Source organism: Geotrypetes seraphini, chromosome 1 (assembly GCF_902459505.1).
Source record: "Geotrypetes seraphini chromosome 1, aGeoSer1.1, whole genome shotgun sequence".
NCBI lineage: Eukaryota > Metazoa > Chordata > Amphibia > Gymnophiona > Dermophiidae > Geotrypetes > Geotrypetes seraphini.
The window spans coordinates 225398065-225412044 of NC_047084.1; the positions used below are offsets into that span (position 1 = coordinate 225398065).

The window sequence follows — 13980 nt, forward strand, 5'->3', positions numbered from 1 at the left end:
TTCTCTTTATATTCACAAATAAAACCAAGTTATGGTATTAGTAAAGAGAAAGGGAGAATTGTACAACTGTAATCAGAAATTCATATAGATGTAATCATGGCTCACAGATTAAATAACTGTGGGCTAGATTTACTGAAGTCTACGACAGTTTTAGTATGTGTTAACATGCATTAATGCACTTTTTTTTTTTACTAAAGGGCCCCTTGTACTCAGTAGGTCCTATTCATTAAGTAACACAATAACATGCTATACTAAATTTAGTCCTGCTTGTTTTTTAATCCAAAAACATGTTCTAGGCATAAGAGTAAAAAGTGTACTAAAAACTACATTCAACTATCACTGTCCTATAGAAAAATACAAAATGGAGATAAGGATCTTTCTTGCAGTGGTCGATGAAGGAATGAGCTCCTGCCACAACCGGTTTATTTTCTAGCACAACTCTTTTGTTGCCTGTTCCATGTGGGCTAATTTACCTCTAATCTGTGATATCACTATAGCTACTATGAGGAGCCATAACATTTATTGTAATAAATGTTAACATAATAGCTGTAGTCTGATTTGCATGTTTTGGTTATCCTGAGAAACAGACCAGTTTGTAGCCTTCATGGAACAAATCTCACCATCCTTGACCTTAGTCATAAACCATACTGATAAAGAAGGTGCTCTTTGGAGACCCCTTACCTTAAGAACAGAATCTGTGATGCCCCAGTTAAAGTCACAGGGGAAATGGCCGTGCACAGCAGGGGCAGAGTCTTCATGAGGAAAGCCATTCTCCCGTATGATTTGCTGGTAGAACAATGCAGATGACTTGGGGATTCTTTCTTTATCTGTGCTATTAAAATCCACATAAAATAAACCCCGTCTGTTGTTGTAGGCATCCTGCCATTCAAAGCCATCCATGAGAGACCAAGCTGTGTAGCCAAACACGCTTATGTCATCATATTTAATGGCTGCATAGAAGGAAGAAATTGCAATTTACTTTATGTATTAATAATAAAGACCTAAATCATTATATACAAAAATGATGAAACATATTTTGCAGTTGTGATATGATTAGGCATTTTTGTTCAATCAGAAATTCTGTAGGTTAGCAGAGCTATGTTTTGGGTGAGATTTAGAAGTTACCCACATTTTACAAATAGGAAACAAATCTACTCTTAAAACAAATTACAACATGGTCTTAGAGGCACAAGAATGAAAACTGCTATATGAGTGGCTGATGGGACTGTTTTTCTGGCGTCACATTCATGTTGCTATAGGCGGCTAAGAGCACATTTAAGACATCAAATTTATAATCAAATAAGAACAAATGAATCACATCAAAGTGCTTTATTCTCTAAAGGCTTTCAGATGCTCAAGGACACTACTGCTGTAAATATAATTTGAATGCAAGCTCAGTGGTATACAGCTTATTTATAGAGAGAGAACAAGCCTGCCAACCAGGAACATAGTATAAAGGCAAGACTTCAAGCTATGCTGAAATATTATTTTTTATTTATTGCTCCATTCAAAAAAAACTCCAATGCAGTTCACAAATACAAACAAGTAATCAATTAAATTGAAAAGCATTTAGAGTACATCAAATATTCCTAATTCTCCTGACCTCCTTCCCTCAGTATCAAACCAAATAAGTCTGAGCAAACATCCAAGCTTTCAGTTGTTTGCAAAAGGACCCTTTTATTACAAATTTCTATCAAAATGGGAACATAACAGCTAAATGCTGTCTTCAATGTAGAGGTTAATTTATCGCTCCCTTGTGGATGACTGAGTCCGGGGCCTGACCTGGCTCGAGTGCCTATAGGGCAAACTCTATCTGTCCCTTGAGTAGTTGGCACCTGGTGCCTCCATCTAGGGAAGAAAAGTGTTATTGGGTGGGTTAACCCTCTTTTCCTCCATCCCCATAATTCACAAAGATCTCTCTGAACAAGACTGTCAAAGATTTAACAGTTTTATTTAACAATTTTTATTATACAGACATATAAAGGCAATGAAAGATCAGCAATGTTTAAAGTTTTGTTTTGAGATAACCACTGAAATATATAAAAGATTGTAAATCATACACCACACAATCTAATACCAACACTCTTAACCCTTATTTTTTCTTATAAGCCAGTACTCTTTTAATCATGTAGTTCCACACTCTTTGAATCCAGAAGTCATTTTGCCTAAGCAGCAACTCCTGATTCCTTTCTGTTGCTCTAGGTTGTCTTTGTGTGGGTATAGCAGTGTGGCCTATGTCCCACCCCTTACTCATTGGTCCTCCCCTACCAAGTCCCCAAGTCTCACCCTCCTGCTGGAGCACTCTGGGCTGGTGGCTTCTAAACGTTCCACTGAGTCAAACTGGCTTGACCTGCCTCTGCTGCTCCAAGCGCTAATTGTTCTCTCTGGGGCTGTCTCATCTACTAGGCTCCTGGTGCCAATCCACACCCTGTGAATTTGCTACTCTGCTCCTGGTGCTGATTGTACCACTGAAGCTTTACGTCACCTGGCCTTGGGCACCCCTAGTGCCTTCAAAGGCCTTTCCCTGATTTGGCTCCTAGGGGGCCAATATGCCCCGAGTCCATTCCCAAAGACCACCTCTGCCCAGGGCCGGATTAATGAATAGGCCCAGTAGGCACGTGCCTAGGGCCCGAAATAGTCAGGGGTGCCCGCTGAAGGATGATTTACCATGCCATTTTTTTTAAGACGGCAATGGGCCCTCCCTTTTCTCTCTCTCCACAGCAATGGGTCCCCACCCGACAACGACAACAACGCCACCCTCCCTGGGCATCGACGGACGGCAACGCAGCCAACCACCAGCATCAACAGCAATGCGACCAACGCAGCTCCAAGAAGGTCCCGCGATGACTGCGTCTGCCGATCCATCCCTCTCTGATGTCATTTACTTCTTCTGGCAGACGCAGTCATTGCGGGATCTTCATGGAGCTAAGCCAGCCACGTTAACATTGATGCCGGGTGGGGGCCCGTTGCCGTTGCTGGAGTGGTGCATTTCCGTTGCTGGTGGAAAGGGTGGTGGAGGGAAAGAAAGGGGGCTAATATTGATGGAATTGGTGTGCAGGGAAAGGGGGAAGGATACTGGATGGATTTAGGTTGGAGAGAAAGAAAGGGGGCAGATGCTGATGGAATTGGTGTGCAGGGAAAATGGGAAGGATACTGGATGGATTTAGGTTGGAGGGAAAGAAAGGGGGCAGTTGCTGATGTAAGTGGGGGGAAGAGAGAGGAGAAAGTGAAATGCCAGCCTATGGGGGTGTGGGAGAGGGAAGGAAAGAAGAGGAAAAGAGAGAGATGCCAGATCACTGGAGGAGGGAATGGAAGAAGATGGATGCTAGACCAATGGGAGTGAAGGGAAAGATGGAAGGGGGAGGAATATAGTTTCTGGAAGTGGCATAGATGGACAGATGAAAGGAAGAGAGTGACAAGAAGATGAGGAGAGCAGAAAACAGAGAAGACAAAGGTAGAAAAAAAAATTATATTTATTTTTTTTGCTTTATGGAAGATTCATCACTGTTTCTGTGGTGTTGCATTGTATGCAGAGTCCAGCTTCTTGGTGGTCTAAACCAACTTTCATCTCCTGTGCCTCTTTTTTCGTTGTTTTGGTTTTACCTCAAGGCTTGTTACCTTCTTTCCTTTTTCTGCGTCATACACCAAAACCATAAAATAATCATAATGATTAATAATAGTATAACATAGAAGGACTAACATTGGTCTGCACAAACTGTAGCGGGGCCTTAGGCACATAGGCTGGGTTGGGCCCATGTGCCTAAGGCCCTGCCAACAGGAGGGGCCTAAGGCTACTGGGCCGATTCCGGTTGGCCCAGGCGCCTCAGGCCCCACCTGTGAGCGGGGTTTGAGGAGCCTGAGCCAATCAGGCCCTAAGGCCTGCCATTCTGAGGAGGCTGGGCCTGCCGGACGGAAAAGCTTGGGACCCCTCCCTCTGGCCACCTTTTTTACAGGTACGGGGGGTGTCGGGGGGGGGGGGGGGGTGTCGTGGGGTCGGCGAAGAGGTGTCACAGGTCAGGAGGTGGTCGGTGGGTCAATCAGGGGTTCGGGGGTGGTCATGGGGGGCTGCGTCGGGGCAGGAGGGCCTGGGATCCCTCCTGCCCAGATCTTAGTGGGGGTGGGGGGTAGGGGGGTCACCTGGGCAAGAGGGCTTGGGCTCCCTCCTGCCCTGATGTTGTCATGGGGGTTGCGGCTCAACGGAGCAGGAGGGCTTGGGCTCCCTCCTGCCCGGATCGTTGTTAAGGGGGGTAGATTCTGTAGACGGTGTTGTTTTTGACAGACACCAGTTACAGAATCCAGCTTTTAGGCAAAGGACTGGCTCCTCCTTCGCCTAAAAGCTCTTGTGTTGTGTGTTTGGGACTTAGGCTTTTTTTGGTTGATTATATGTTGTTAGTGTAGACGTAGTGGTGGCCTGGGCGTTTAAACAGCTGAATGTAGAGGCAGGCCATTAAAAAAAAAACAACAACAACCTCCTTTTGGATGTTTTTTTTGATAATGGACATTTTCCCTGCTTCTACTTTCAACGTTTAGGGCCTTAGGCCAAGAGGACTTAGACCTTTTTTTTGATTATGCCCCTCCACGCTTATATATCTTCTCTATAAATATAGAGCTTAACACGGTTTACAAAAGTTAAAAGGGAAGTACAGTGGGAGTTGGTGGTAGGGGGAAGCGGAAATTTACATTTTTGAAAATAGCCAAGTTTCCAGGTGTCTATAGAATAGTTGGAAAGAGCTCAGGTTGTGCAGCTAGGCAAGCAAATTATTCCAGAGCTCTGTAGTTTTGAAGTGAAGAAATTTCCCAAGTTTTCCAATGTAGGTAATACCTTTTAATGAGGGGAAAGATAATTTGAGCTTTTGGATATATCTGGTGATGTCGGGTCTCGCAGCATTCCAAGATAGAGGAATTAAAGGGGGGAAGAATGCAATGGAGGATCTTGAAAGTTAGGCAGGCACATTTAAAGTAGATCCTGGAAATTACTGGGAGCAAGTGGAGTTGCAGCAAGAGCGCGAAACATAGTCAAATTTGCTCTTTGCAAAGATCAGCCTAGCTGCAGTATTCTGGATCTGCTGAAGTCTTTGAAGACTTTTCTTGGTCAGACTTAAATAGATCAAGTTGCAGTAATCCAGCCTCGAAAGAATGATTGATTGAACAAGGATAGCAAAATTTTGTTGGCGGAAACAGGATTTTACTTTCCTCAACATATGGAGGCTATAAAAGCATTTTTTTACTAGAGAGTTAAGATGATCAGTAAATTAAAGTATTGAGTCTATAATGACGCCCCAACTTTACTTGAGAATTCAATCTGCAGTGATGGACCAGAAAGCAGTGGAATGAACGGAGGTAGCTGATCTAACTTTGGGCCAAGCCAAAGTAGTTTTGTTTTGGACTCATTTAGCTTCATTTGTACAGTAAGGGCTAGTGCTGCCCGATTCAGGAAAAATAAAATTCGATTTGATTCAGCCTATTGAATTGATTTTTCAATTCGATTCGATTTTCCTGCCCAATTGGGTGGTTTTTTTCAAACATACTGGTAGGTTTATTTTATAGCCTCTTCACCCCCTTTGCCCTCTCCTACCAACACTGGTGCTGTGGTGTAAACAAAATAGACAAACAAAAAAGACTTTTCCTCTCTCTGTTAAATCCTAGCTCACGTTCGTGGTCTAACACCACCTCTGGCAGGATACACATTTCAAATTTGACATACTGTAATCACAAAATAGAAAATAAAATTATTTTTTCTACCTTTTGTTGTCTGGTCAGCTTGTGGGGGTGGGGGAGCAGAGAAGAGGAGATGCTGGACACCTTGAGGAAGGGAGGAGTGGGAGGGATGGAGAGGTGGTGAGACCACTTGGGGGGTAGGGAAGGAGAAATGTACACATTGTTGAGAGTGGTAAGGGAGGGAACATGCTGGACATGGGGAGAAGGCTTTGAGCTACCTTTTGGTGGGGGGTGTACAGTTGAATGTTTGCCTAGATCAGGGGTAGGTAATTCTGGTCCTCGAGAGCTGGAGCCAGGTCAGGTTTTCAGGATCTCCACCATGCACTGCCTTCTTGAGATGCAAATCTATCTCTTGTATATTTATTGTGGATATCCTGAAAACCTGACCTGGCTCCAGCTCTCGAGGACCGGAATTACCTACTCCTGGCCTAGATCATCAGATACCCTTGAGCAAGCTGTATTAGATGGACAAATAAGACACACAGACAGACAAATGGACTAACCTCAAGAATAAGCTAATGCAAAACATGCCTACAAACTGTTTTCCATTGGTCCAATTTTTAAAGCTCTATATTGTACACATATGAAAAGAATATGTTTGATATACACACCTTGCAAAACTTCATTAATGAACTTCTTCATCAGATAAATGACTGTGGTGTCCTCTGTTTTTACATTTTTGTTGGTGAACCAGCCATTTTCAGTAATCAGGATTCTGGGACTGTCATATTCCAATTTAATCCAGTTCAATATCTCTCTCAAATTAAGGGACATTTGTTGTTCCATTTTAGGTACACTGCTCGGAGGTTTGAAATTATTGGGACCAAAGGAAAGTGCAAAGAAATCTGCTGTCCCTTTAATGTAATTCTTCTCAGCATCTGTAAAGTTGGGTAAAAGTGAGTGGAGATTTTTCTTCAGGGACTGGGGGTAATCCCCATCCCCATGTATGGGCTGAGCAAACCATCCTAGAACTGCGTCCATGGACTGCTGACACTTTTCAATATTTACAGGTGTAACCTTTCCCTTCTCTGGTTCAATCCAGTGAGATCCCAGAGTCAAAGACAGCAAACCGTTCTGAGACGGACGAAAGTGGGTGTTGTAGTCGTGCCAAACTTTAGCGTGGGCCTGATTTAACACAAAAGAAAGTAAAATCAGTGAGAAAAATTACAATCAAAGATCTGCGCACTCCAGCCTTCCTCTACTAAAGCTGTTTTGAAATGGTGCTAAGTGGGTTAGGAAACCAAAATGACATAAGAATGTCATTTCTATAATACAGTATATTATCCAGAACCAATTTATACTTTTTAATGAACCTACTGAATTTCTGCCTTTCATGGATCATGAAAATCTGATTCTTGTTGGAGTCAGAGGGGAGAAAAAAGGAGGGTCAGATCTGGTGGAGAAATAGCCCTCTATATGTTGCTAATATCAGTGCATTCTAATGGTAGTTATAGTGAAATGGACACATGGATATCAAAAAGTAATTTTTTTAGATATTATTACTATGTAATTTAAGAAATGTCAAAAGATAAAATTTTAAAGCAAAAAAAAAAAAAATCATCTTTTCACAACAAAAATAATTTCATAAATTTTCTAATGGAGCAATCATAACTACTGACAATGTGGCATATTGGAGGCATATCATTTTCATTTAAGTTATGTAATGGAAACCCGGCTGAGGAAAGGATAGTGAACTTTCTACAGTCCAATGAGTTGCAAAATCTGAGGCAGTATGGCTATACTAAAGACAGATTGTACCAAATGAATCTGATTGATTTCTTTGACTGGGTTACTAAATAACTAAATGGAAGGCATCCCCCCGTAGAGGTGGTGAAGACAAAAGAATGTGTCTGAATTCAAGAAAGCATGGGACAGGCACATGGGATCTCTTCGGGAAAGGAGGAGATAGTGGATGATGCGGATGGGCAGACTGGATGGGTCATTTGGCCTTTATCTGCCATCTTGTTTCTATGTTTCTATTGGATGTGGTTTAGTTAGTTAGAATCTAGCAAAGCCTTTGATACTGTTCTACTTAAGAAATTATTGAATAAACTGGGCATTCTGAGGATGGAAGCAAAGGTGGTAGATTGGATCAGAAAGTGGTTGACTGACAGATGACAGAGGATGATAATAAATGGAGTTCACTCAGAAGAAAAAAGGTGAGTAGTGGAGTGCCTCAGGGATTGGTCCTGGGGTCAAATCTGTTGAATTTCTTTGTGAGCGATATTGTTGAAGGGTGAGAACAGAGTTTGTCTTATTGCAGAGGACATGAAGATTTAAGAACCTAAGAATAGCCTTACTGGGTCAGACCAATGGCCATCAAGCCCAGTAGCCCGTTCTCATGATGGCCAATCCAGGTCACTAGTACCTACCAATCAGGGCAATCAGTGGCTTCCCCCATGTCTCTCTCAATAACGGACTATGGACTTTTCCTCCAGGAAATTGTCCAAACTTCTGGAAATACGTTCCAGAGTTAACTATTCTGAGTGAAAAAAATATTTCCTCCTATTAATTTTAAAAGTATTTACCTGTAACTTCATCAAGTGTCCCCTAGTCTTTGTAAGTTTTGACCGAGTGAAAAATCAATCCACTTATACCCGTTCTACTCCACTCAGGATTTTGTAGACTTCAATCATATCTCCCATCAGCCGTCTCTTTTCCAAGCTGAAGAGCCCCAACCTTTTTAGTCTTTCCTCATTAAAGAGGAGTTCCATCCCTTTTATCATTTTGGTCACCCTTCTTTGAACCTTTTCCAGTGCTACTATATCTTTCTTGAGATAAGGAGACCAGAATTGAGCACAATACTCCAGGTGAGGTCGCACCATGGAGCAATACAGAGGCATTATAACATTCTTTGTCTTGTTAACCATGGTTGACATTCAAAGCGATTTAAGAAGGCAAAGAGGGCCTTGCTTACTTAAATTGCTTGGGGTTTATTATTTACCTATTCAATGGCACTTAACTAGGTAGTGTCATTGAATATACGCACTAACCTGCCATTATGGAACAGGCTGCAGAGTTGGCAAAAAGTTGTGAGTTATGCAGGTGCTAGCAATATTCAGTGCCAGTGCCCACATAACTAATCAAGCAAGTAGGACCACATAAATTGCAGTTCTAACTTTGGTTAGCTATGCAATGCTGGCACTAAATATCAGCTGGCACCTGTATAACTATAACAAGTAACGGTCAATGGTCTGCACAGGTCTCCTCTTCTTCCTGTCTCCCCCTGCACCAGACATCGATACCTCTCCCTTCTCCTGAGAACAATTTATTTTCCTGCCTCCCTTCCATCCCTCACACCTAGCACTGCCCCCCCCTCTCTCCTGACCTCTTCAGAACAAGCTCTGATTCACCTCCCTCCCAGTTCTCCCCAAAGAGCATTGGGTTCCTCAAAAGAACTCTCACCTCCTGTCGCCCCCTCCCCCCCACTCCTTGGGCCTAGTTTTTAAATCCCTGGTGATCTAGAGTCCACAGGGCAGGAGTGATGCCCACTTTTTCTTGCCCACTGCAGTTCCATTTCAGAAATGGCTGCTGTGACCTCCAGCAACAGCCTCCTTGCACTAAATATCAGCTGGCACCTGTATAACTACCAGATAACAGCCAGTGGCCTGCGCAGGTCTCCTCTCCTTTCTAACCGCATAAAACTGAGAGGTACTGCAGTATAAAAATAAAATTTATTATTATTATTATTGCAGCGGTGGGAGAAGAAGAATCCCCCCTATGTGGGTCCTGACTGATATTCTGCTGGGATCTACATAATTGCCATATGCATCCAGGCTGAATATTAGTAAGGACCCACATAAGTTCTGGCAGCAAACTCATGATCATTCAGACCCGGACATTCGATGCTGGTGCCCAGACATGACCCAGCATTGAATATCACAGCCTAATTCTCCCCATGGCAGACGGCACATAGAAAGTGTTGACTGCTGCTAGCTTTCATATGTAGAATCAAATTTGCTGTAACAAAGTACAGTCAAACCTTGGATAGTGAGTAACGTGGTTTGCGAGTGTTTTGCAAGACGAGCAAAACATTTTATTAAATTTTAACTCGATAAACAAGCATTGTCTTGCAGTACGAGCATGTATACGCACGTCACGTCATCAGAACCCACAGTTGAAGCACGCACATCTTACGCTGAGCGTGGCTGAACATATTTTTTTTTAGGATGTCAACATAAGAGAGCTATCCAAAGCAGACCGGAGGAGCACAAAGATAGTAGGGAAATGGCACATAATAAAAGCTGAACATAATAGAGGCGTCACGCCCAATTTACCCACAGTTCAGGCATGCACTACATATGCGCATCTTACGCCGAACGCAGCTGAACATAATAGAAGCGTCACGCCCAATTTATCCACAGTTCAAGCGTTCACAGCATACAGTAATTTTGTATTAGTTTTTGGGTTGCAGAACGAATCGTCTGAGTTTCCATTATTTCTATGGGGAAATTTGCTTTGATATACGAGTGCTTTGGATTACAAGCATGCTTCTGGAACAAATTATGCTCGCAAACCAAGGTTTTACTGTATACAGTATAATGTTATGGGGATTGCTATGGGTGCAGCCATGGAATATGTGGCTATTTTGTAATAACTTCTTTTCTTTTTTTTTTTTTATTTGCCCTTTTCAGTCCCATATAATTGGAAATGCCATCTGCCTTAATTTTTCTCTGTTTTGTGATATGATAGCCATTTTAACTTGTGTTATCTGCATGAATTGATCATGTGAAGCATAAAATAAAGGCGATAAAGAATTAAATTAAAAAATATCTTTCTCATTTGGAGGCAAGTGATTCACAGGCCACTTGTGTTCTTCCCTTTTCTTCTCGTGCAGCCCAAACTTAGTCAAAGGATTTATCATCACTGGCATTTCTGCAATTACACTTGTTTTCAAGCACAGGCAAGAACTGCATTGTAAAGATTTGTTGGTTACAACAGATTTATCCCCATTTAGTACAGGTCTTTCTTCAAAGATACTGTCAGTCCCTTCTGGGAATTTCAAACATGATCATTTCATTACATGTGCCTTGACTCTGGAGCTTTCTAAATCCTAGATTGACTACATTGGTTTACTGTATTTATGTGCTCTATTTCAGTTAATGTGTTATTTGTTAACAGCTAGCCTGTGGGAAAGCAATATGGCTAGATTTACTAAAGGGTGCTAAGGTTGGTTGGCTGAATACACCCAAAAATTATAAACATCAATCTATTTGGATTTGTATTTGTATACTGGGTCATCACCTAAGAGGAGCTCAACTCGATTAACAAAAAAAAGGTGTAATTTAAAGGAATCAAGAAAAGGGAAAGAAAGAACTCAGATTAAAAAATATAACCAATCTAGGAAAAGAACTTTAAAAAAAAAATCTTTATTGATTTTTCAAACAACAGTTCAAAACACAAGTATATATACATATAATAATACAAGAAAAGCATATTGATCTTACAGACATACATGAGCAATCATTTTAACCCTCCCACCCACCCAATAATTAAACAAGAAAACACAAATACATACAATCTTTCAATAACCTTTCCCAATTTAAAATAATAGTGCAATTTCCCCCCTCCACCCCTGGATGTGTATGTTGAAAGGGCCAAAAATAAGATTAGTTATCATTCTTTACAGAATTTTGTCAATGGTTCCCAAATATCCATACATTTCCTATAATATCCCTGTTGTATGGACATCTTATGTTCCATTTTAAAAGAACTATTAATACATGAAGATTATTTTGACAGCCTAGTCTGAAGGTCTAAATATTGTTGGAATAGTAATGTTTTCATAGATTTGCAAAATGATTGAAAAGAGTATATTATTCTAATAGAGAAAGGAATATTATTCCAATTTCATTTAATCTGAATGAAATGGACTGACTCAATGTTCCGACAGATTTTACACCCTTAAAGGAAGGAAAAGATAGTTTATACCTGTGTAAGTTTCTCGAGTCGGACGGACAATTAATATTCAGTCAATGGAACCAAAGATGAGAATATGATGTATAGAAGTTTGAACACTACACATGCACATTTAAACCGTATTCTATAATAAAGCAGAATCCAATGGAACTGAATCAACAGCGGAGATACGTGGTCAAACTTTCTTTTCCCAAAGATTAATTTGGTGGCAGTATTTTGTATAAGTTGAAGCCGCTGAAAATTGTTCTTTCTCAGACTTAAATACACCGAATTGCAATAGTCTAATTGCGCCAGTATAACTGACTGTACTAGTATTGAGAAATGTTGCAGATGAAATAGTGCTCTAACTTTTCTCAATATACATAGGCTAAAAAAACATTTATTCACATCAATATCAGACAAACAGTTTATCCTCATGTATAGGTGCCCTTTTACTAAGCAGTGCTAAAAAGTGTCCAGCACTATCCCCAGCATGGCTCCTTTCTACATGCAATGGCCACATGCAATGCACATTTTTAGTGCTGCCAACAAATGGCCGATTTATCTATTTCTGCAATAATGGCCACATGCTAATTTTCTCATTAACATGTGACCATTACCACATGAGCACTTACCGACACCTATTTTGTAGGCAGCAAGGGATCCTACACTAATTAGCATGTGGCAATGCTAAGCTGTGCCCACCCCCAAACATACCCCCAGCACTAAAAAAATAAATTGTATTTTTTAGTGCATGGGTAGTGTGTGCACATGCAAAATCTACCGCAGGACACCTGAGTGCACCCTGTGGTAGTGCAATTTAATCTGTGATATGCATGCATTAATGCTTACCGTAGCTTAGTGAAAGGACACCATAGCTTGCTCATTTCTCCATGTCATTTTTATTATATTGGGAAGACCAAATGTCAGGTGAATTTGTTTGTTTGTTTTGTATGATTTGTCTTTAATAAAAAGTAATGGAACAAAAAAAAAAAAAAGTAAACTATCATAAAATTACCTACAGTACTTGTACCTGAAGGTTGGAGAGTGACCAACAGAGCATCCATTTTTAAAAACAGTTCCAGCAATGATCTTAAAAATTACCATCCAATGAGCCTGATTGTGCCAAGCATAATGGTAGAAACTATTTGTACGGCAGGTCCCTAGAGTAGGTCCGATTACTGAATTGGGGCCACTGACATAAATAATTTCTTTGGTTGGCTGCACTTTAGTAAATGAGTCAAGCTACTCCAGTATTGGTGTTCTGTAACAATTTGCACTCTTAAGCTTCTGTGGCTGGTGTCATGATTGGACTTTTCCTCCAGGAAATTGTCCAAACCTTTCTTAAAACCAGCTATGGTAACTGATTTTATCACAACCTCTGGCAACGCATTCCAGAGTTTAACTATTCTCTGAGTGAAAAAATATTTCCCCATATTGGTTTTAAAAGTATGAGGGTCATTTCATAAATAATGCACACTATTTTTATTAAATTTACATGTTTTATTTTTTTTCAAGTATTTCTTTACAATCCTTCAATATAGTCTCCCTGCTTTCCAATGACCGAGTCCCAACGTTCGGGAAGCTTCATTATTCCATCCAAGACATCGTTTTGTTCAGTTGCCGAATGGCTTGGGTACCGGAGGAACAAAGCTCTTCCAGAGATGCAAAATGATGTCCACGCATAGGTTGTTTCAACTTTGGAAAAAGGTCAAAGTCTGGTGGACTCATGTTTGGACTGTAAGGAGCATGAGGTAACACCTCCCAGCCATATTCGCGTAGGTTTTTAATGACGAGTGGAGAGTTCCATCTTCCCCACGACCAAAACAATTTTGATGAGCTCAATCAAAAGTCACACAAATGATGATTTTTGCTTATCATCATGAAGGCATCATCATCACAAACAAAGTTCCATGTTAAGAAGTGTCACAGCAGTGTATTATCGTGATTTTTTGCAAAAAAGGCGCAGAAAAATGCACAAAACCTGACCTCAGTTGCTCTCGGCTGGGCCACTCATTCTTCACAACAACGCTTGTCCGTACATAGGGAATGTCATTGAAAAACTACACGAATACAGCTGGGAGATGTTACCTCATGCTCCCTACAGTCCAGACATGAGTCTACTAGAAAAACATAGCGCACCTTAGTAAAAGAGGGGGAAAGTGCAAAAGATATGTAAATGCACCACATCACAATGCCTAAATACACCTAAATCAAAGGAGTGCTATACCGGAAACCATCAGAGAAACACTCTGATTCTGTATTATACCACCTTTGCAGAAGCTCATGCATTGTAACACCTTTGTAGAAGCTCATGTAAACCACTCTGAATTATATTACTCAGTCATTAGTAGAGGTATAGAA

At 41.0% G+C, this 13980-nt stretch overlaps 1 protein-coding gene across 1 annotated transcript in view; it reads right to left on the bottom strand.

Moving 5' to 3' along the window:
* The window catches only part of KLB (klotho beta), a 51868-nt gene that overhangs the window by 26439 nt on the left and 11449 nt on the right, over nucleotides 1-13980 (bottom strand). Inside the window, exons 2-3 of the mRNA XM_033947365.1 lie at nucleotides 6330-6843; nucleotides 682-950 (exon numbers count right to left, since the gene is read on the bottom strand). Coding sequence (XP_033803256.1) covers nucleotides 682-950; nucleotides 6330-6843 — 783 coding nt within the window. The remainder of the gene's footprint in view (nucleotides 1-681; nucleotides 951-6329; nucleotides 6844-13980) is intronic.